We start from the raw sequence: 23,252 nt of genomic DNA, 5'->3' as shown, positions 1-23,252 counted from the left end.
CTCACCTGTCCAAAATCTTTTGCAGCTATGGTGTTCAACATGCGATTTATTTTATTAACAGGTTGTCCTTGCCATTCTTGACCAACCGAACACCCTATCAGGTTTTATACAATGCTCCACCAAATTTACTTCATTTTCGGGTGTTTGGTTGCCTTGCTTATGATAATGCTATTACGTGTAACAGAACAAAACTGGATCCAAGAGCAAGAAAATGTCTGCATCTTGAATTCAGGAAGGGTGTTAAGGACGATCTGGTATTTGAATTACAAACTAAAGCATTTTTCACTTCTAGAGATGTTCAATTTTATGAAGATTTATTTTCATACTCGGGGGTTGAGGCTTAATATGAAGATGCTAGGACTCAATCTAAAAATACTAACACCAATTTTGCAAATGAAAATTTTCAACTGTCCTATTGCATATCACAAATCCAAATAATAATGCACATGCACTCAATCATGATCACATGAATCAGAATCATATTCAACATTCATCTCCTATACATTCTAGTATTTATTTAGATAGTCTAGACAAAGATAGCATCTCACATTCCCTGCCCCATGATAGTCTCATGCATTATTTGAAAGCTTTTGACAATCCTGACCATACATCACACACAAATGTAGACACTAGTCCTAGATTATATACACAATTGCATGATTCACCTAGTCTACCTACTCATGTTATGCTGAGAAGATCCACAAGAATTTCAAAACCACCAGCTTACTTGAAAGAATACAAATGTTTGACAGCCATTAATGAAAATTCAAAAACCCTGGGAAAATTTTAAAGATATCCTATCTCAGACTTTTTATCCTATTATTCTATTTCTCCCATGCATCTTGCATACTCATTAGTTATTCAAAACATTGAGCCTAAGCACTATGAAGAGGCGATATCTCAAACTTACTGGCAAGAAGCTATTAAGACTGAACTGACTGCTCTGGATGAAAATAAAACCTGGAAATTGACCTCACTTCCACTTGGCAAGAAGGCAATAGGATGTAAGTGAGTATTCAAGGTCAAGTATCATTCGGATGGTAGTGTGAAACGTTACAAATCTCGCCTCGTTGCAAAGGGATTCACACAAGTTCCTGGAGTTGATTACAAGGATACCTTCAACCCAGCTAAATCAAAATTACATAATTTCTCAACACTAAACCCAATTAATTTTCAAAAATAAAGGTTGAGCTACATGAAGTGAAAATGAAGCTTACCTATGAAATTGTTGGATGGTCTTGTAGAACTCGTCGAGATGAACGTGTGACCACAAACGATGCGACGATTGGAGTTCGGAGTAGGAAGTTATCTTGATTTAAAATTAGAGTTAGGGTTTGAGTGTAAACCCCGGTTAAATTAGTAGATAATTAGTTAATAAATTATTTTTTAATAAGGAGGATTAGAAATGCGAATATTATATCAAAATAGGGTAGAGCTCATCGAAACGAGAATTTTGACACTAATTTTGAAGAAAACGGTCCAAGAATGGACCGAAAAGACCAAACCGGTTGAACCGGACCCGAACCGGGCTGTCGGTTCAACCGGACCAGCCCTATTAAATGAACCCAGCTTTGTCTTCTCCCTCATTACTGCAGCAACGAAGCTTTCAGCTTCCAGGGAGAAGAGAAACGAGAAATATCCCGTAACCCCAACGTAAATTTCCGATCCCCGTAACTTCTCCGTCCGAGCTCCAATCGCCGCACCGTTTGCGGCCACGCGTTCACCGCGTCGAGCTCTACATTTCTACCGGAACAATTTCATAGGTAACTTGTTTAATCACTCTCAGCTTCATCTTCCCCCAATTTTCGAATTTTAAGTGGGAATATTGAATTTCTTTGATTTCTGATGTTTTAGGATCCAATTAGCTTGAGAGAAACATTCACTCTTGCTTATGTGAAGCTTGGGTAAGGTGAGGATACGATAATTCTATTTTATTTTCATTAAATTTGAGCTTTGAGTATTAAATTGGGTATATATGTATTATGAATGTGTATTAGGTTGAAAATAAATAATTGGAGCTTGAAATTGTGAATACTGGAACTTGGAGGAAGCGGATTAGTTGAGTTTTGAGGGTCTGTTTTGGTTTTGAATAAATAGCTTTGGTCGTTACGTGGAAATCGGCTAAGGTATGGTTTAGGTTTCTTGCATTTAATATATAATGTTCTGTGAAAACTTAGGCTAGATGACCATTGGATAAGTTGGAATGCAGGTGTATGTTTAATGTTTAGTAATTTATCGATGAATATATTTGGTTGAAGTTTATTGGATAATTAGTTTTTAATTTTGGATGGTGAATGTTGTTATGTTAATTTGGAGAGAATTATGGTTGAATGTTATTGTTGATTAACTAATGATTTGGTGAATTATTAATTTGAGGTATTTTGTGTTAAAAGCCTAGGATTTGTGAACTATGATCCTTAGTTGAATTTTGGTTGTTGGATTTGAATATTGTATGAGTTTAATTGTTGATTTGAGGTAGATTTATTGTGGTGGTTGTTATGATGATGAGAAAGGATATGTTGAATTGAAAAGAATACAGGTTTGGACCCGAACAGGGTGGCAAAGTCCGAGTTTTAGAGGAGATGCTGCCGAAATTTTATAAAAAATTAGAGATTTTGTTTATATGATTATTTAAAAAGATTTAGATTCAAAGGTTATATGGTTTGATTTTGAGTTATTAAGAAAATGAGCATGTTTTAAGTTTGATTCATTTAGCAAAGAATGAATTATGTTTTGAATTGGAACTATTGATGGACGGAATGGGAAGTGTGATAATGAAGGATAAGGATTGTATATGATTGATGTATGATGATGAATGATATGCGATTGAGAATGATGTTGATGTTGATGAATTATAATTGAATTATTTATATGGCTTGTGAATTTGAATAATCTGAGATACGAGATTCCCTGGATTAAGTGCCGTGGCTTGCCACCACGTGTACCAGGTTGAAAACTCGATACTCTGTTGACCCTACGACGTAAGTGTGACCGGGCACTATATAAATTCCCGGGAATGTTACCCCCATTGAGCAATATTGATTATTTGAGAAAAATCTATGCATAGACTCTTGGGGATGCACGTCGGGGGACAGTCTAAGGACAATTTAGACTTGTCGGGTTGGCTGGATAACCGACAGATGAGCCTCATCAGCCATAGGACAGGCATGCATCATATGCATATTACTTGAATTACTTGCTTGTGCTCTAATTGGGTGTGCCTATCTGTATTTGCCATGCTAAATGTGTATTTGTTACCTGCAGTAGTTGTAACTTTCTTGTGTTTGCCTTTACCTGTTTATTTGTCTGTGAAAATGCATGATGGAATTGGAGGTATGGAGGAATGGCAGTATAGGACTTAGATTTAAGGTTAAGTTAAGTTAGGATTAAATATTTTTAGGAAACCGTCTTTTATGGCTTCTGTTTAATACTTTAAGCTCTACAATCTGAGTGTCGGCGTTCTAGGATTGCCTCTGGCATTCCCAGGACCTTATATATTATGTGTGTGGCACCTTTACCATACTGAGAACCTCCGGTTCTCATTCCATACTATGTTGTTGTTTTTCAGATGCAGGTCGGGAGCCATCTCGTTAGGCGTCTGGACTCTTAAAGCGGAGGGGTTACTGGATAGTGTTGTTGTATAGTTTTGTTGTACAGTGATGTATATATATGTACTTAGCTTTCTCTCCGCTTAACTTGTCCTTTTTGATCCTCTTAGAGGTTTATGGAGAGGCAGGATTGTGTGTATGTACTTTTGGGTTTTGGATATGTATGTATATATGTGTAAATATTCTCCGGCCAGTCTTGACTTCGCAGGCTGAGTTAGGAGCTTGTTATTTTGTATCTTTGGCACTCTATTCCTACTTCTGTTACCTTATGTTTGACAGTTACAGTTTTCTTAGCATGCAAGTTAACTCGTTCCTTGAGCGTTGCGCTTTTATCTCGCGATTTTTATTTCCCCTATCCTTCAAGGCTCCTAGCATATTATAACTCTTCTGCTATTATATGTACTTATTTTATTTTAGAGGTCGTAATACCACATCACCTCTATTTTACGACTTAAGCGTAAAGCTTTGTGTGGTAGGGTGTTACATTGAGCTCCATGTTCAGCCCCTCCCCTCTTGATTCAGCGTTTTTCATGGAATGAGGAAGAAAGATGGCTGAGTTTGTTATTTATATGATGGGCCATGGGCCTATTTCAGACTCGGTTCGTTCGATTCGGTCTGTTCAGTTCAATTTTAGGCCAAATTTCTTAAAATTAATGTCAAAATTCTTATTTTAATTAGTTCTACCTCACTAAAACATAAAATTCAATTTTTTAATTTATTTAATTAATAATTAATTTATTAACTAATTATTCACTAATTTCACAGATTTTACACAACTAACCAAACATATCAAATTTTAGCCAATTAATCTTGAGTCTTAATTAATAAGTAACTTCAACTATCTCTAATTTCTTGCTACGGTTCTCACTATAATGATCATTACTTCTTTTATTAAAAGGATATAAAATATTTTGTTATTATTGTGTTTGAGGCATGGATTTATTATCATTTGTTAAAAGTATGTAATTTTTAATAATTAAAATTTAACACATGTTATCGATTAAATCGTATTAATTTTTGTCAAAATTAGACTGAATAAATTGGTAAACCATACTTTAAATCGGTTTCAATTAATATCTTTTTATAACAAATAACTACAATACTCCTATTATATAGAAAATTATTAAAATACTTTTATATATATATATATATATATATATATATATATATTAATTTTAAAACTCTAAATCCTAACCTTTCTCTTTTCTCTATGCCGTTGTAGAGTTAGAATTTAAAATTTTTAAAATTAATATATATAAAATAGGGATATTTTAATCATTTTTTTAAAATAAGAGTATTGTAGTCATTTTTTATAAAAAAATATTAATTTAGGTTGGTTCAAAGTTTGATTCACTGATTTTTTGGTCAAATTGATTTATCTGATCTAATTTTGACAAAAATAATACAATTTAATAGATTATATATATTAAATTTTAATTATTACAAAATGATATTTTAAACCTCTTTATCTGTATGATTTTTTACTTTTTATTAATTTATTAGTGTGTTTGAGTTAGATTGGGTCTCATATAGACATATACATACAATTTAGATTAGAGATACAATAATTATACGATATAAGTGATAAATAGTTGTACAAAATTACGGATAACAAAATTGTACTTATTAGAACAGTCAATATTTTTCTTTTCTTCTTTTAATCTATGTCCATTCACTAATTTGTATCTATGAAAAAACCAAATTAAAATATTAACCCAAATTATATGGTAAATTTAAAAAAAAAATCAGACTAGAGTAAAAACAGAAGAGTACAAAAAAAGAATTAGAAAATTAAAATTAAGAATTTTGGAAAGGAAAATGGTTCTTTAGCTTAATAATTAACTTGACACTTTTATTATTAATAATTAGCATGTTCAGCAGTCACATCTTACTTATAGCCACATTATTGGAAGCGTAGCCATTCTAACCACCTTTTACAAATAATCATCTTCTACGTCAAATCTTCTTTTTCTCCTTTCCCTTCACAACTCTCTTATTCCATGAAACACTAGATGAGTGCGGAAAAAACATGTCATTTGAATTCTAGTTCATTGCCGTGAAGTTATTTATTTAATAATGCAAAACATAGACATTATATTCGACAATAGCATCGCCGGAGGTGGTGTTAAGCCAGAAAGTCTTGGCCTGAGCGTATCCACGTGCAAATCGGAAAACCCCACTCCCTCCCACGATCGACATCTCCCTCACGCCGGAAAACACCGCATTCCGCCCCAACAAGCTCACTGTGCTCCCATTGTACTTCCCTTCCATGAATGCAAAGTTCATCACCATCAATAGCCCCAGATCCTTTTGTGACGCAGACGCATAAATCCCCTGGGCTTTTCCTATGAGCTTCGAGTCGGGCTCAGGCCCAACGGTTAAGGGGTCATCGGCCATCATTACGGCTCCGAAGAACGTGGGGGACGTAGCCGTCATTGTAGCTTGGGCCACCCTAACAGCGGTGGGGTTTTGGCCGCTGAGAATGTCGTGGAAGTAAAAGTGGAGGTGGCTAAGCTTCTCCTTGCGGAGGCCCAGTGATTTTGGAGACAGGCTTCGATCGAAACGAGGGTCTTTGGCGGTGACAAGGGTGGAGAATAAGAGGGGAATGAAGAAGATAGAGAAGAGGGTTTTGGATTTCGCCATTGCCATGGTGGTGTATGTTAAGTTTGAATTATTAGTAAGAGATGTTTGAATAAAGAGAAAGGGTTCTCATTTTATAATAAGAGATAATAAGAGTTTCTTGTTTGTGGCTTGTGGCATTAATTGCATGCATGGATTTCAATCTTTTACTCCAAGCTGTAAGATATAACCAAATGGCCAATTTTAGTATTTTACGGTGCTTATCCCTCAGCTGCAGTGGATGTGGATGATTGAATGTAATATTGACATGTTATTAATAACAATCTCGCTAGTTACCAACAGTATTTCTGCCAACTTCTGCTAATTTTTATTTATAACTATTTTTAATAAAAATGTCTTTGTAGATGTATCTAATAAAAATGTCTTTTTTATAGTTGTGTTTAATAAAAATATATTTATAAATATATTTTTGGACGTATCTCTTTATATATGTGTTTAAAATATAATAATTAATTATTATTGACAATAAATTGACAAATAATATTAGTTCCTATACTTTTCCTATTAATAAATAACAACAACAGTTAAGGAAGTAGAAACTCCTTGCCTAAATTTGAGATTTGATATCTAAACTGCCTATTAATATTGATCATATATGGTATGAAAATGACGATTGTGTCATATTGAATATCCGACCATAATCATTATGGTTATACTTTTAGATATTTTTATAAGTCTTTAGAATGATATGTTAAAATTAATTTATCATTTTTAAAGTTAAAAATCTACTATTATTTTATATATTAATGAATATATAGATTTTTAATGTTTTTTAACATTTCTGTCTATTGAAAAATTATTTTAAATTTTAAAATTAATTTTACAAAATATATTTTTTTATAATATATACTTATTATTAAAAGTGACTTTTATTTTAATTTATCAACTGTAGCTGTTACAATTTTTTGACAATTATCTTTAGAAAACTAAATTTAATAAACTACATTTGAAAAATCAAAGTTTCATCAATTCGGACTTAAATTCACCAAATAAATTTTTCCACATGGGTCAATTTTGAATATAATAAATATATATGGAAAAATAAATTTACCTGAACTAGATTAGAATGACTTTACTTGATTTAGTTGATTGAAAAATTTACTTGATGTTAGAGAAATGCTTTGATGGAAGCTTTGTGCTTTGGCGGTGACAGAAGTCACAATAAGAACAAGGAAAATAGAGGACAGTGATTGGATTTGGCCATAGTGATCGTAAATGCCAATGTGTATGTTATCACTACACTAGGAACGGAACATAGCAGCAGAGAATTGGCGGCGTTTCACCTTGTCACCGCAAAGCAAGGGTGTGGTAGAAGGATATCTTCGTGTGCCTTCAGAACAATGGCGATTGTTTAGTGAAACGCCGTTAGGTAAGGATCTATTAACTCAATTTCTGTTTTACCCTTTTTAATTTATCCTATAAATTCTAATTGAGTCCTCCCCAAATTTTGTAGAACCCCGCGAAGAGTCTTTGGAAGCGCGCGAACACTGCCGTCACTGTTCCATTGCGCCACTGCAGCCGATCCATCGTCCTCTGGCTTCCGTCGAGCCTTTGTCTCATCCACAGTTCTGGAAACCCATACTCTCCGTCCAGGGTGTGGGAAATTCCCAAGATCTGCAACACCCTACGCCTCTGTTTGGGTTGTGAAGTCGCACAACTCCCATACACGCTTCTCCCACCGGTATCGAAGTCTCCCATCACCTTGGTCGTGCACGAAACTGTTAAGTCCACCCTCCACCGTTCGCCATCCTGAGCTATTACGGCCTCTTCCTGTCACTAGTTAGTTCTAACACTTTGAGCTTTCCTTCATGTTTTCATTCTTGGTTCGGAATTTTGAACAAGAATTTGTCTATATCTTCTATTAATTGAGGTTAACTGCTGCTGTTTAGGGTTAGGGCCGGATTTGATTCATGTGACTTGGTCCCATATGAGCAAGCTCAACTGGCTAATCATTCTTCTGCTTCTGTCATAATTTTAACCAATTGAACATGTGAGTGTTGATTGGCTAGATAGCTAATTGAGTTAGATTAATTAGCAGATTGTAATTTTATCTTTTAAGAGACAATGCTGATTAGAGTATACGTACATCTGTGTTTGATCAGCAAGAATGAATTGCTCTATTATTTTGTTTCTCTTAAGTAATGAGACTAGATTGTAGAGAATTAATCTCGTCTATCTCTCCCCTTGAGTCACTCTCTTATTCTGTAAATAGCTCGAGTACTTTTTGCATAGTGTTATGAGTGTGGAGCTGAGAAACAGGGTTGGCTGGTTCGAGTGATCTAAAGAGCATGTTGTTCTCATTCAATTGAATTAATCTTTAAAGATACTGTGCCTCTCAATCAACTGTTCATTTTTTATTTGTTTCTCCTATTTTTCTTATGATCAATCATCCATCTTTCCCTTCTCTCTTAAACCGGCCTTAGTTAGTAGACTTTGAAGGACAATCATGTGAGTTTAAATGAATCAAGCAAGATTTAGTACGAGTTAAAAAAAAAGTATTATCCTCTAAACCCATACTGAACCCCCTCTGGATCCGCATGCATGTTCCTTTTAAAGTGAAGACTCTTAGACTAATCTAGTTACAAGTTTTTGGATGAATCCTAATAAATAGAGGCCAAATGGTTGTCATCATTTACTCTTTTTTTGTCTCTTGTACACGTGATCTCTACTTTTAAGTTTACCAGTTAACCCTTTAAATTAATTTTCCTTCTCAAATGAGTCATGAACATTAAACAAGCCTTAAACATTTCCGGCTGCCCTAACATTCACTAGGCTAAAATATCTTGAGATGATCACCTAACCAAGGTTTCGATTCAATTCTTCCAACTAAAGAAAACTTGTGTTGAGAGTGTTACTTGTTTTATACATAGGTAAGATAACGTAATTAAACTAGACCAGATTAATAGGACTACAAGGTGAGAATAATGCACACTATGGATTAAAAGATACATGCATTTGAATTTTGGACATTATAAAAGAAAAATGCCGATCTCCACTATGCTCTTTGTGTGCTACTAACATCTATGTTCTGCTTCTAAGCTTTGAAATTTGAAGCCACTATACAGCACTCTATAGAGAGTTTTGGGAATTGAAATCGCGTTGTTTTAATGCAGATTTATCTGGAACTGACAGTGTGTAGAGGCTCTTCAATAAACCCGGTTCTTGTACAGGAAGCGACTTCGTTTGGTGTTGATTGTTAAGTATTGTGCACGAAAATTGCCAAAAGGTGTTTTTGTTTTCGCTGTTGATAATAATTGCAAAATTATTTGCAGTAAAGAAGCTTCTAGAGCACACTTCAAACAAGGTTATTTTTCTTTCAACTTTCTTATTATATATGAATATGATGATCTTGATTTATCATTATTATACTATTCCTCTTTAGCCTTTGTGAGGAGTAGAATTGATCATTCTGTAGTAAGGAAAAGGAAAATAATAAGAAGAAATTGAGATTGATATACACTATAATACTATTAAAGTGTTATAAGAAATATACAACATTGGCAACTGTTCAACACTACAACTTGGCCCTAGTTTCAGTTTTATCAAACTGTTATAATCAATATTCTGGTGGTATTCGGTATTGTTGGATAATTGATAATATAATATATTGTGGATTATTGGGTTGATGACCTGGATTTTAGATTTGTTATCCGCACAAGTTTATAAAAATATACGTTACTTGATAGGGATGTTAAATGGGAAGGTGGGAGTTAACGAGACTGAAATTCTAGTAATACTTTAAGGATAAAGGATGAAGGGTATATAGAGAATACATATCTAATCAAGTCATTTTTTACAAGAACAAGGACTTTGTTATTGACTCTTCCAAGTGACCATTGAGCATTGGTATTTTATTATTCATATGCTGTGTTGCTGGTCCGTTAATTGTGCTTTACACCTTGGTATTTTTTAACCATTTTTGCTAGAAAAGGTTAACATTTTATCTCAGCAAAATTTTGATCTGATAACTTTGATCCATCCAAATGCCTTTGATGGAACAATTTTAAATCTGCTTGCTTAGTTGAATCTATTTGAAGCCTGTACATGTCATTGTACAATTTTAATTTCTCCTTGCTGCTTAGTTCTTGAGATGGCTGCATTATCAGAGTATTTGGTTTATTGTGTATGATTCATTGATTTTGTGAAAGCTCATTGATTACACTTTCTGTATATTGTGAACCTAGTCCTATTTCATGTTTTGCAGCATTCATGCATGTTAGAAAATGGTACAGAATATAGAAGTTGCATTTGTATTATCCGCTATGTGAAATTAGAAAATAGTACTTAATTAATTCATGCAGCTAGCTAGCTTGGCTGGATTATGTATTTATTATTGGTAGAGAAATTGTTGTACAAAAGAGAGGAAAGTTAGTGTTTTTACAAGTATGAATAATAATGGGTATATAATATCACTCCCACTACATTACTAACAGCATTTCTGTCAACTTTTGCCAACTCTTATTTATAAATGTGTTTAATGAAAGTGTCTTTATGGATGTGTCTAATAAAAATATTTTTTTTATGGCTGTGTTTAATAGAAGTGTCTTTATAGATATATTTTCTAGATGTGTCTCTTTATATATGTGTTTAAAATATAATAATTAATTATTATTGGCAATAAGTTGGCAGATAATATGTTGGTACCCTATACTTTTCCATATAATATACTTTGCGTGTTTAATTTAATTCAACATTTATTTAAATGATTTCAATTTCTTTGCATGACGAAAGTTTTCTCTTTCTTATTCTTTTTTAGTTAATACAGTTTCTTGTTTCATTGCAAATGAAGTCAATATTTCCACCGAACTCAATTATATGCTTCATCGTTACTACTTTAATTATTATTGTTAAAGCATCTGCATTCCATGGCTCAAATCCAAATAAAGGAAACCCAATAATTCAATTTACTATGTCCATCTGTAACAAGGTCTGGTTTCATGCATTCATAGCCATGCCATTTTTTATGTTATTTCTCATAAAAGAGATTTTAAAGTTTAAATTTTCTTGTTCGTATTTCCTTTTTTTTTCTAAGTAATGAAAATATTGCACTCATAGTCCTGCCTTTTTTATTCCTATTTTTTATGCTCTTTTTCACTGGACCAATTATTTGCACCTACACAGTAGAAGACTATATTTGGAAACTATAATACGACTTTCTTAGAAGCATATCTAAAATAAAATATCCACAATTTCAAGATTCTATTTCTTATCTGTTATAATGGTTTAGTTACATTTTCTGATTTAATTATTTTCTTAATCTAACTTTTACAATTGTTTTCTTTTTTTTTTAAAGATATTTCGAAGATTCTATTCTATACTATTCTATTTTGATTGTTTAGTTATATTTCTTGTTATAACTATTTTTTAATTCTAACATTTATTCCTGCTTTCTTTCTCATTTTTTAAGGAAGCTTTTTTTTATCTTTTCATTTTTTGGACTTGGAACCAAGAATTCTTTCTACCAGTATTTTTTTAGAAAGTACAGAATTTTGCAATGAGTAAGCCTCCTCCCCTATACATTTCGTGTGCTATTTGTTATCCTGGATGCAATAATAAAATATTTCTGTTTGCGATTTGAGTTGTTCTGTCGCTCCCTACATGGTTTTGCTTGTATTAAATTGTTTAGTTTAACTCATATATTAGTCTCCCATTTCATAATTATGATAAACTGTGATTGGTTCTTCTAACATAGCCCATTTTGGCTCCGTTTTTTTTATATCCATGTCCTTATTTACTGTTTATTCATTTGTTTGTGCTATTTCATTAAAGCCGATATTGATAAGGACTGGATTAAAAAGCCACGAGGTAGTGCAGAATATAGGGATGGTTTGAATAAATTCCTTGACTTTGCATTTGCCAATGCATCATCCGATGGGATGATACATTGCCAATGTCCTTTGTGTGGGTTTCGATTTTTCCAAATTAGAGAGGATACGTATGATCATCTTCTGATGAAATCCTTTCCCCTAACTATACTTTTTGGTTACATCACGGTGAGAGGATCGTAGATGAGAGCTCTAGCGGCAGAGAAGAATTAGAACTCACTTGTAACTCAGGTGATCAAATGCGTGACATGGTCCACGAGGCATTCAACTTCCCGGGAATGCAGGGGGATGATGATGAAGACTCGATGGATGAACATGTCGGAGACGGTGTGGAGGGGTTGCCATACTTGTCCGACAAACCTAGCTACGAGGCTCGTGCCTTACATGACTTGCTTGATGATGGCAAGCAGGAACTATATCCGGGATGCTTAGGATTCTCGAAGCTGTCTTTCCTGGTGAGACTGTACCATATAAAGTGCATGTGCGGAGTGAGCGACAAGGCTTGCGGTTTGATTCTAGAGCTATTGGGGGATGCCTTTCAGCATGCAAAGATTCCGAAGACCTTGCACGATGCCAAGAGGATCATACGGAAGCTTGGTATTGAGTACAAGAAGATAGATGCATGTCCAAATGACTGCATGCTATACTAGGACTCCGACCAAGACCTGTCTAGATGCAAATGGTATGGAGCATCCAGGTGGAAGCAAAAGACCCGGAAGAATTATTTAGTAAGGATCAACGTCGTCGTCAAGAAGAATGGAAAATCTCAGGCGGCGAAGATTCTCCGCTACTTTTCTCTGATTCCACGGTTGCAGCGATTATTCATGTCCAGCAAGACAGATGTGGACATGTTGTGGCACAAGAGAGGAACCAACTTTGACGGTTCTTTGAGGCATCCCAGGGACGGCGAGGCCTAGAAAGCATTTGACAGGAGATATCCTGACTTTTCTGGCGATTCGCGCAGTATTTGCTTAGCCGTGGCCAGTGATGGCTTCAATCCTTATGGAAACCTCAGTTCAAAGTACTCAATATGGCCAGTGATTTTTATTCTGTACAACTTACCCCCATGGATTTGCATGAAATAAACTAACTTTATTCTCTCCATGGTTATTTCCGGTCTCAAAATGCTTGGCAATGACATAGATGTCTACCTACAACCCCTGATCGATGAGTTGAAGCAGTTGTGGGCCGGTGTTGATACGTACGACGCCAGTGAGAAGAATACATTCAAGATGTATGCTGCATTGATGTGGACTATCAGCGATTTTCCTGGATTGGGCAATTTATCTGGCTGGAATACGTACGGTGGGAGAGCTTGCCCCACGTTCAATCTGGACTCCGAGACTATGCGACTCACCTTCAGTCAGAAATGGTGTTTCATGGGTCATCGTCGCTTCTTGAATCACGATCACAGATATAGACAGGACTAGAGTAGATTTGATGGAAAGGTAGAGGATAGATCCCCACTTGTCAAATTGACTGACAGGGATATCTTGAGACAGTTGGAGGGTGTGCCAGTCTCACGCGGCAAGGTGCAAGCGGTGGACGGTAAAAGAAGGCACGGGCAGCAGACCGTGTTTCAAGACGAGTCTCTCTGGAAAAAGAGGAGTATATTCTTTGATCTCCCATACTGGGAGAACAACGAATTACGCCACAACCTTGACGTGATGCACATAGAGAAGAATGTGTGCGACAATATTGTCTTCACCATGTTGAACGAGAGTAGTAAATCCAAAGACCACCTAAAAGCTCGAAAAGATCTCCAGTTGATGGGAATCAGGCATGATATGTGGCCACTTGAAGGTGGTAAATATCCCTTTGCAGTCTTTACCATGTCAAATCCACAGAAGGATGTCTTTCTTAGGACTATCAAGAATGTAGACTTTTCAGATGGGTACTCTAACAACATCCTCTCGTTGTGTTGATTTAAAACAGCAAGTTATCGGGTTTGAAGAGTCATGACTGCCACATTCTAATGGAACATCTCTTGCCAATTGCATCAAGACACATATTGCCCACCCAAGTGTTCGCCGTGTTGGCTCAATTATCAGCCTTTTTTCGACTAATATGCAGCAAATCCATAGATCCTCATCAACTTCCTCTCCTTCAGAATCATGTGGTCCATACTCTATGCCACATGGAGATGATATTTCCACCTTCCTTCTTCACAGTCATGGTTCATCTAACAGTGCATTTGGTCGAGGAGGCACGCCTCGGTGGCCTAGTGCATTACCAGTGGATATACCCAATTGAGAGGTAAAAATCTACTTAAGCTTTCTCGACCTGTTTTATGATGATAACTGTCATCTAGTATTTTATATGTTATGTTCTCGAAGGTACTTATGTCGTCTCAAGCAGTACATGCGTAATAGGGCACAACTGGAGGGATCTATTACAGAGGGCTACTTGTCCAAAGAGATTCTCACATTCTGTTCAAGATATCTAGATAATGTCGAGACTAGGATCAATCGACCGACGCGGGTTGACGATCGGCCAAGCGATGTCCTGCCAAGCGAGATTGCCAGCATGTTTCCAGAAGTTGGAAAGGCGGTCGGGACTGCTTCATTTTTTACTTTGATAACAACTGAAATCCTTCAAGCACATCATCATGTACTGGTCAATTGCATTGCTGTAGAGAAATTTTTGGAGTAAGTGTCGAGACTGAGTTCTAAAATTATGCAGTGAGCTAATATGGTATTCATAGTATTGAATATGAACATATTTATCTGTATGCATAGTGAGTACAGAGGCATCACAAAGAGAAAACTGCGAAATAAAACAAGGTCCCAGTCTCACATAGATAGTGTGGTGCACAGAGAATTCCCGAACTGGTTCAGGCATGAGGTAATCCTTAATATCACAGTGTGCCACTACCCTTTGATGCTTTCTTGCCTCTAATGGTTCAATTATAGGTCCCATTTGGAAGCACCAGTCATTCGAACGAGTTGCAGTGGCTTGCCTGTGGGCCCCTTACTCAATCTAGACACTTTCAAGCTTACAACATCAACGGATTTAAATCCAGAACCATCTTGAGGGAGGAAGGGATGAAAACACAAAATAGCGGGATTATGTCACTTCAGATACTAGGAGTTATGCAAGCAAACGGGATGTCAATGTTGCCGTTGGCGGTGTCTCGTATTACGAGAGATTAGTAGACATCATCGAGCTAAATTACAGTGGTCAATTCACTGTAGTCTTGTTCAAGTGTCTTTTGGCAGACACGACGTCGGGCAGAGGCATATGACAAGACGTTTTGGGCCACTCTTGTGTCAATTTTGCCAATCCGATTCACACCGGTGATCGAGAAGACGATGAGCCATACATCATAGCATCTGAGGCGCGTCTTATGTTCTACGTGGAGGATGAGGTGGACAACGGATGGAGTGTAGTAGTCCATGTGAAGCCAAGAGATTTGTTTGACATGGGCGAAGATTATGAACATTGTGAGGTCGACTTTCACCCCCATTCCTGTATGACTAGCTTGCCTGAATTTGATGTCGAAGACCTGTGGTTGACAAGAGACGAGGTTTTAGAGGAATCCACTAATGACGGGGTTGAAGATTGTGATGAGGCCGCCATTCCTAAAATAATTTTCTCCATCATAGATGTAACTCATATTCATGGGATTTCATGCATATATACTACTGTCATGATTCACCTATGATAGATAGTGGATTGTATTCTAGTCATATCATTGTACAATAGATTGAATTGATTGAGTTATTTTTTATTTTTTAAAACTTATCATCTCGTATAAAGCTCTTTTATTTAACTGTTACCTCTCATATTCCTACAATCACATTTTTTTATTGTCCCTGTACATTCTTTCTATGTCTGTGGCCTATCAGGGAAATTGAAGAGCCGAGACTTCTTTCTCATTACCAGAAGCCGTTGGTTCGCAGAGAAGATGATAGAGGCGTCTCCATTCTCTTCTTTGGACCACGCAACATCCTTTGCAAGGCAGTTGTGGTTCAAAGAGTCTCGTATATAGTCATGGCTGGATGTCTTCTCTGGACACAGTCACCTCTATCGAGCCATTGGTCATGTGCCAGCTTCAATGATGAGGGTTTGATTGCTGCTTCCCAATTTAATTCTCAAAATCCTTTTCATATTCGTTAATGAAACCCATTTCAGGCGGTTATGTTAAAATTTTAGGAATTGCTTCAATGGGACCGAAGGTACTGGGCTAAATTTGGGTTTGAGTTTATAACAAGTATGGAAACGTGGTGCTCACAGAAAATACTTGACGAGGTAAAAGTAAAACTTCCTATTTTACTGTTGTATTTATCTAATGTATATAACAGTTCTCTATCTATGTAGCTAAATTCTAATCTTTGTATTGTAAAATTGCTACATTAGAATCATTTATCTATGTTTACGTGCAAAACGATCATCTCATATTGAGTTAAGAATTAAACAAGCCGAATCACCATTGAGGATGGATAACCCATTGTATTTTATAAATCACAATAAACTCTATTTGCTCTTGCTAGAAGAAACTTAATTGCTTTAAGGTGCCTGCTTGTATCTACCCTCTACAAATCTGTGGGTTTTAAAATTTACTCAAATTAAATTGCTTGTATTGGTATGATGTGAGCAGGCTCAAGAAAGCTCCTAATTATTCAGTTAAACGGTGACTTTTTTATTCATAAAGTATTGTGAATGATTACTAACATATCTTTTCTAAGGGGCATTAGTGGATTGATTATAGGAAAAGATCAACACATAGATTGTTCTGACTGCGAGACTTTCCTTATATGTTGAATCAAGCCATGAGATTAAAGTGTTTGTTGTGCATTTTCTTGTTATTGAAGTTTATTGTAATTTCTCTTTTGGTTATTCAATATAACAAGCAGTGAATCTTACTTCATAGCTGCGTAGAATTACATATTCAATCCAGCCTTGGGGTATGGCATTGTTCTTGGGTCTTAAAGGCTTCAAAAACTATGTAGTTAGTTCTGAGCAGTATCTTAAACCTTTGGGCAGTATCTTGTTATCCTAATATCTTTTTGGTTGATAATTGGTCTCTGTGTGCTTTCCTTCTTCTTCTTCTTCTTATTAGTATTAATTTCGGTATTTTGTGCAGGCATGCTATGAAAATACTCTTGTCGTTGAACTGGATATTGCATCACGGGAGGAATTCAAGCTCATAGAACATGGTCTTGAACGACTATGGGACAGTAAGAAAGACATGATCTATACAATGTTAATATAATAGGATTATATTCACACTCTAATTCTTCATTTTTTTTGGGTGTGTTTGGATATGATGCACAACTCTCAGGGTTATCTTGACCCAAGATCTAAGAGGCATCCGAAGAACCGGGGGAGGTGGTTCCAAATTCAATGGAGAAAGAGGATGTTGTCTCCTCCGATGGTTTTGATGAGGCCGATTTTGCCAGACGAAATGGTTTCATGCTGTCCTATGACCTCAATAAAATGCCAGAAGAGAATAAATTTCTTTACAGTGGAGTGTCTCCTGGAAAGAAGAATGCATGGCACTTGGCTATGTGGACAACACGGTACTTGAATCCTTGAGGACGTGCTTTAGTTTATTTGAAAAATTTCAATTCAGGTTATCTAGGAAAGCCGAACCTTGTTCATTGATTTTGTCGTGACTTTATAACTTCTCAGATTGTTAGTAGAGCTTGTTCTTGTTGGACAGTTTATCATATTGGAGAACTTAGGGAATGTGATATTTAGTCAAGATTGGTACATTTGTTATTTTTTTGAGGTGAATAATTAATGAATTGGATTTATCACTATTCCGTGCCACATTGAAGGCCCTCGAGTCTACTTTTATACATATTACATTCGCTAGTGTTTAAAAATTTGAATCTATGGCTAGTCTTGTGTTTAATCCTTATCATAGGAATATGGAGTTTGAGAAGAGTAAGTGTTGTTAATTTGAGCTTAATAAGCATTCTGCCACTTCCTAATAGCATAGTTGCATTTTGCCCGATATTAATAAAGTGCTTCTAACTCTGAAGATTATCATAATTGATGGAAATGGAACTACTTTTACCAACTCCAAAACTGATAAAGTTGAAGGAAGTGTTCGTGATCATGATATGAGCTACACATCTAGAAGACGCCAATAAAAAAATTGCTAATTTGTATTACAAGAATCAAATGTAGGCAAAATTAAGTAGATACTGGTGATGATACTTCGAAAATAGAAAATAATAGATACAAAAATGAATTATGTATTCTCAATATTAGTCTTTATTTGAGAGGAACAACGGATACACAATGAATATAGCAGCTTATTTATACTTGATTGTGCTGCTCCCGGCTTGAGCTTTCAATTTCGGTCCTTCACATGAGATAACCATATTTAGGGATGGTCCGAATATCTGTTTTGGACCCAAAACATAAATTGCTAATTTTAAAAGAATAAATAGCTAAAGAGAACTAAATTTAATTGTTAAATTTGAAGTAAAAGAAAAAAAAAATGAAAAAAGCTGCTGATATGTAAATATTATTGTTATTATTATTATTACTAACCCTGTACTGTATTATTATTATTATTATTATAAAATTTAGAATATCAACCTAACAATTTTGCTTCATTGTTAATAACTTTTATTTTTCAAATGGCTCATGTTATTAATCATTCCGATTATTATTATTAATTTTGCTTTAAAATGCGAAATTAGGGATTTGGGTTCTTCCCAAATTTAAACACCAGTGAAATTAGTAGAACTCCTTTTATGAAATACCCCAGCGTCCGCGGCAGTAACTTCATCCGCTTCTCAATCCTTATACACCCCAGCCCTAACTCGAATACATTGAACGAAGGCACCACCCCAGCCAATAGAAGCTCTCGCATCTCGCGCTCCAACGAGGACTGCTTAGCTCGCGTCGCATGCTGGTCTCCAGAAGCTGCCGGTCGCTCAGGTGTCTCCGCGTTCTGGCCCATCCTCTCTGCTCCAGTAACCATCCCTCTTTCTTTCAATAAAATGGGTGATGTTAAACTGTGAGTACAGTAGGTTCTCTTATTATGAATGAAATTTGTATTGTTACTGCAGAAAGTAGCTTTCATCCCTGGCAAAATTGAGTTAAGCTCTCTTGTCCCAACCTGGTCAGCAACAATCAACACAGTAAGTAATGGAGTAAAATTCATTTTTCCGTTCTCATATGCCAAATTTCAAATTTATTTTACCCCATGAAAAAAAAGGAATTCTCATTAATTGTAGTCAACTTGTTGCTGAAACATGCCAAGAAATAGAGGAGTTTCCTTTCACCGTAAACTTTTTTTCTTCTGGGTAAGAATTGTACACAATAGAATGCCCTTTGAAGGCGTATATTCCCTACTCTGCATTTCCCTGTTATATAATTCATAGCTTGACATCGGCTCTTTGTATTTACTAACTTGGGTTGAAGCATTTGTATCATTGAAATGCAAATAGCACTTCAAAAGGAGTATTTTGATGCAGAAGTAGGAAATGTTATGATGAGGAATAGGAAATGTACAGTTGGGAAAAGAGGAGTGGGACTTAGGAGTTGGTGTATCGGAGGGGGATACTAGAGTAGATTTGGTAGTTTAAAATGCACTACTCTTTTAGAAGTAAACTTGATTTAGAAGAAAAAATGCATATATCCCCGTTTGCAGTCACCAGCGTGGCCATTTAGCATAGTTTTGTCTTATTTTTACCAAAACATTGCAAGAGTTGGTCAATAATTGAGTTGTATATTCTTAAATGTGTCAACTTTAGTTTTGATTTTGTTTTGATATGCACATTATTGCTGGATCATAGATTATTGTTTGTAAATTATTTAATGTTACACTATATGTCAACCCAGCATTTAGAAAGAAAACTTTTGGAACACCAATAGGAATTAAATGGATAACTAAAATCAAGTAATATAAGATGAGTGTATCAATTCATCCCTTTGAATAGCATAGTCAAATGAAGAAATCATTAAAATGCAAAAACCAATATGTATCTTCTAGTATCTTATACAACAATAACTCCAAGAACAAGTAAACTTTATCATATCAGGTGTGTTTGTGTTTAGAATAAATGCACATAGCTGGATTTTAATTCTTTCATTTTTGGGCACTAAAGTGTTAAATTGTGCTAACTCTTGCCGTTTTTCTTTGCAAGGCAGAAAGTATTGCAAATCATTCCCATAACATGCTAAAATAATGATCCCTATATGTTGGTGATTACTTTAATAGCATATTATTTACTTCTTTCAGGGAGGTGAGAAGTTGGGTTATGAGACCAAAGCATTTGCAATCTATGATGTGATGAGTTTAATATCTATACCTTTTTTTTTCATCTTCTATACATAACATATATATGTCAAGTGAATCTAACTTTTATTATTGGCTAGCATTGTTCTCGTTGAATGCTTATTTATATATAATCAGTAGATGTATTGAAATAATAAAAGATTTCATTCCAAATTATAGTTTCACATGTTTGTAATCTTATATCTATATTTAAACTTGTTTTTTCTATATGAATTAGTCAACGAATTATATTTCAATTTCGGTTGTAACAAATTCACCAAAAAAGCATGAATGTGCTTTGACTCTTCTTGATTCTAATTTGTTTTTTCGTTGAAACAAGCGCCCTTTATCTTCTAAGATGGCTAGAAAAGGTCATTTCACGAAGAAACCGAAATTAGGACCAGGATGTCAGCAACCACAAACTGCTCCGCCTCCAATCTCGCCTTCCCACCGCGATGACTCTCAAATTCTCCCGGACAGTGGTGATAGTATCCCTACAACTTCACGCCCGTTCCTTCCGCCGCGCAGTGTACTAAGGCCTGCTCCACAAACGAGCACAAATAACATTCAGGACTTGGAGCCAAGCCATGTAAACTCGGCAGATAATGCTAATTATGTAGATTCTGTTGATCAAGAAGCTGATTACTCCTTTGTTGATTCTAGAGCTCAGAATCGCAAAGGACGCAAGACTACAGAGTTTTGGGAAGTCAGGATAATCGGTAACGTATTTAATAATTTTTATATGTTCAACATGATTTAGACTCTATGTTATGTACTCTTATTCTCGCATGCTATCCACTACGGATACACATAAGGTATTATATTTGGCTTATAGATTTCGATGGCACAATCAAGCCGGCAAGACTAAGCGCAAGGTAGGCTATGGAACGGCCTAACGGTAGAAAGATCATACTCAGGTTCAACAATGCAAAGCAAGCAATTGGAAACGAAGCTAGACTGTTGAGTGGCGTGCTTGGTCTGCTAGGATCTTACTTTGGAAAATTTCCTATCTGTGAGGAAAGTTGGCGTAAGATTACCACTAAGGACAAAGTTTATAACGAATGTGTCAAGGTAAAAGTTTATATCCCCTTTGAAATAAATCTGATTATTTTTACAATTTTTGACAAATTGTTATTATCTGTAAAGCAAATTTTCCACTTTGATGAAGATAGCGAAGGAACTATTAAGAAAAATATTTTGAAAGTTATGGAGAAGTTTTGGAAGGAAACAAGGCTCAGGTTGTATAATGATTTTTTCGAGCCAACGTTCATGACTGAACAAAATATTGAGCATCGTCCGCCGGGAATCGATCGAGAGTATTGGAGATGGTTCCTTGACTATCGTGCCAAAGCTGAGATGAAGGTAATCTAGTATATCATTGGTACACAACAATACAATTTATGTTGCATTGAGTCATTTTAAATCAGTTTCTAATGGCCCTTTGTCTCTACTGGACCAATAGGAGAAGTGCAGGAAAAATGCAAAGAATCGATCAAAACAACTATATACTCACACTGGCGGTTTGAAAAGCTTTGCACGGCGGATGGAAGAAGAGGTACTTTACTTTTTTATTCACTCTTTAGACTATTTCTGCGACTTAAGGTTGCCTTGATTGTGTTGAATACGGTAATGGCATAAACTTTGTTGATACAGTCGGAACAACATGGGGAGAAGAGTCGATAGAGGAGAGTTATGGATCACAGTGCACAAAAAAAAAAGATGGCTCCTATATGAATGATGAAGCAAGAGCAATTGGTGTAAGTACTACTACTTATAATTAATCGATAAAGCTATGACCTCAAATAGGGTAATAGTTTACTTCTCTATGTTATTTTGTTTTTTAACCTTTTTGATGAATGGTTTACTCCCCTATGTCAAAATGGACCAAGAGACCTTTAAAATATCTAATTCAGCTTACTTTAATTATCATTGCAAATTTACCTGTTATGTTTCTAGACATTTTGAACTTCTATATAATTTAGAAACAGTTGGGGTAGAATTCGAATGATTGAGTTTCATTTATCCCTTATTTCTTTTTATAGTGGTTGGCATCCTATGTTGTTATCTTTTGGTGTGTTCTTGACATAAGATGGACCCATCAACAAAATGATTGTATTTGATAATTTGTGTCTGTAGGAAAGAATTGAGGAGATTGAGCAACAGGATGAGTCATCTAGGGTGTTGTCTCAAAATGATTCCATTGCTCAGGTTTTCGAAAAAGAGAAGCCGGGTAGAGTATGTGGTGTGGGTTTTGGACTGACTCCTAGTCAACTCTTCGGTCTAAATTCACATGTGCCTGAAAACGGAGTCCAACTAGAGGAGACCCAGAGGAAGCTGCTTGAACTGCAGTCAGAGCTGGAAGGCGAGAAGTTGAAGAGGAAGGTGATGGAGGATGATGCAGCAGCAGAGAAGAAAAAGATGAAGGCGATGGAGAGTGCTCTGATTTATCTGTTTCAAAGGCAGGGTGAAGAGTTGCCACCAGACATCGCTGCGGGGATCGGATGAGTTTTGTGGAATGATAAAGTGAAAAAAGAATATTAGGATTGGAGATATTTTGCATTGAAGCAAACATTTTACTGAATTAGACTGAGCAACTCTTTGAAAGAGATTTATTTTCATCGTATTTTGATGGATATATTATTTTGTTTTGCTTATATTTCAATTTTATTTTTGCTACAAGTTTAGATTCTAAGATTAAAAATATTCACTCTTAAAATAATAAAAAATATAAAATAAATTAAAAAATAATTCAATAATATTTTAAATAAGTTATGCGTGTTTTTTTGAAAAACCCAAATTTCCTTTTTTTTTTCTTAAGTTAGCGGCGGTTTTAAACCGCCTCTATTTGACTGAAACTATAGTACCATTTAGCAGCGATTTTTAACGTGCGAAAACTTGGACATATTGAGATAAATTACGGCAGTTTGGAAACCGTCG

At 35.5% G+C, this 23,252-nt stretch overlaps 2 protein-coding genes and 1 long non-coding RNA gene across 12 annotated transcripts; 2 read left to right on the top strand and 1 right to left on the bottom strand.

The window, feature by feature from the left end:
- Nucleotides 1-1,584: 1,584 nt before the first annotated feature.
- On the top strand, nucleotides 1,585-3,857 carry LOC140179885 (uncharacterized). Its single transcript, XR_011873752.1, has 4 exons — nucleotides 1,585-1,763; nucleotides 1,855-1,909; nucleotides 1,998-2,126; nucleotides 3,569-3,857. It is a non-coding gene; the product is annotated as an uncharacterized lncRNA (long non-coding RNA).
- A 1,578-nt stretch (nucleotides 3,858-5,435) lies between these two features.
- LOC112758033 (dirigent protein 22-like) lies at nucleotides 5,436-6,266 on the bottom strand. Its single transcript, XM_025806592.3, has one exon. It carries the CDS (start codon nucleotides 6,255-6,257, stop codon nucleotides 5,679-5,681), a length of 579 nt encoding a protein of 192 aa, XP_025662377.1. The 5' UTR covers nucleotides 6,258-6,266; the 3' UTR covers nucleotides 5,436-5,678.
- Nucleotides 6,267-18,639: 12,373 nt separating this feature from the next.
- LOC112756525 (uncharacterized) lies at nucleotides 18,640-22,969 on the top strand. 10 transcript variants are annotated; one of them, XM_072219688.1, is made up of 8 exons: nucleotides 18,689-19,008; nucleotides 19,105-19,176; nucleotides 20,280-21,034; nucleotides 21,151-21,386; nucleotides 21,484-21,677; nucleotides 21,778-21,870; nucleotides 21,969-22,072; nucleotides 22,452-22,969. In XM_072219688.1, the coding sequence occupies exons 4-7, from the start codon at nucleotides 21,377-21,379 to the stop codon at nucleotides 21,996-21,998; spliced, it is 327 nt and encodes a 108-aa protein (XP_072075789.1). In that variant the 5' UTR covers nucleotides 18,689-19,008; nucleotides 19,105-19,176; nucleotides 20,280-21,034; nucleotides 21,151-21,376; the 3' UTR covers nucleotides 21,999-22,072; nucleotides 22,452-22,969. The 10 variants fall into 10 exon arrangements, with proteins under 10 accessions (XP_072075788.1, XP_072075789.1, XP_072075786.1 ...); XM_072219685.1 differs by having other exon boundaries at nucleotides 21,462-21,677; XM_072219684.1 differs by having other exon boundaries at nucleotides 18,732-19,008; nucleotides 20,656-21,034; nucleotides 21,488-21,677.
- Nucleotides 22,970-23,252: the final 283 nt, after the last annotated feature.

The sequence above is a fragment of the Arachis hypogaea genome, chromosome 16, assembly GCF_003086295.3.
Source record: "Arachis hypogaea cultivar Tifrunner chromosome 16, arahy.Tifrunner.gnm2.J5K5, whole genome shotgun sequence".
In the NCBI taxonomy this organism is placed as follows: Eukaryota; Viridiplantae; Streptophyta; class Magnoliopsida; order Fabales; family Fabaceae; genus Arachis; species Arachis hypogaea.
The sequence above is the reverse complement of the archived record's forward strand: the minus strand, read 5'-3'. Positions and strand labels throughout refer to the sequence as shown.

Excerpts from the sequence above, each read along its gene's own strand:
- LOC112758033 (XM_025806592.3), bottom strand. The coding sequence starts at position 6,257 with ATGGCAATGGCGAAATCCAAAACCCTCTTCTCTATCTTCTTCATTCCC.
- LOC112756525 (XM_072219684.1), top strand. The coding sequence starts at position 18,787 with ATGAAATACCCCAGCGTCCGCGGCAGTAACTTCATCCGCTTCTCAATC. Across the intron at positions 19,009-19,104 it reads GGCCCATCCTCTCTGCTCCA|AAAGTAGCTTTCATCCCTGG; the intron begins GTAACCATCCCT and ends TTGTTACTGCAG. Across the intron at positions 19,177-20,655 it reads GGTCAGCAACAATCAACACA|CGCCCTTTATCTTCTAAGAT; the intron begins GTAAGTAATGGA and ends CGTTGAAACAAG.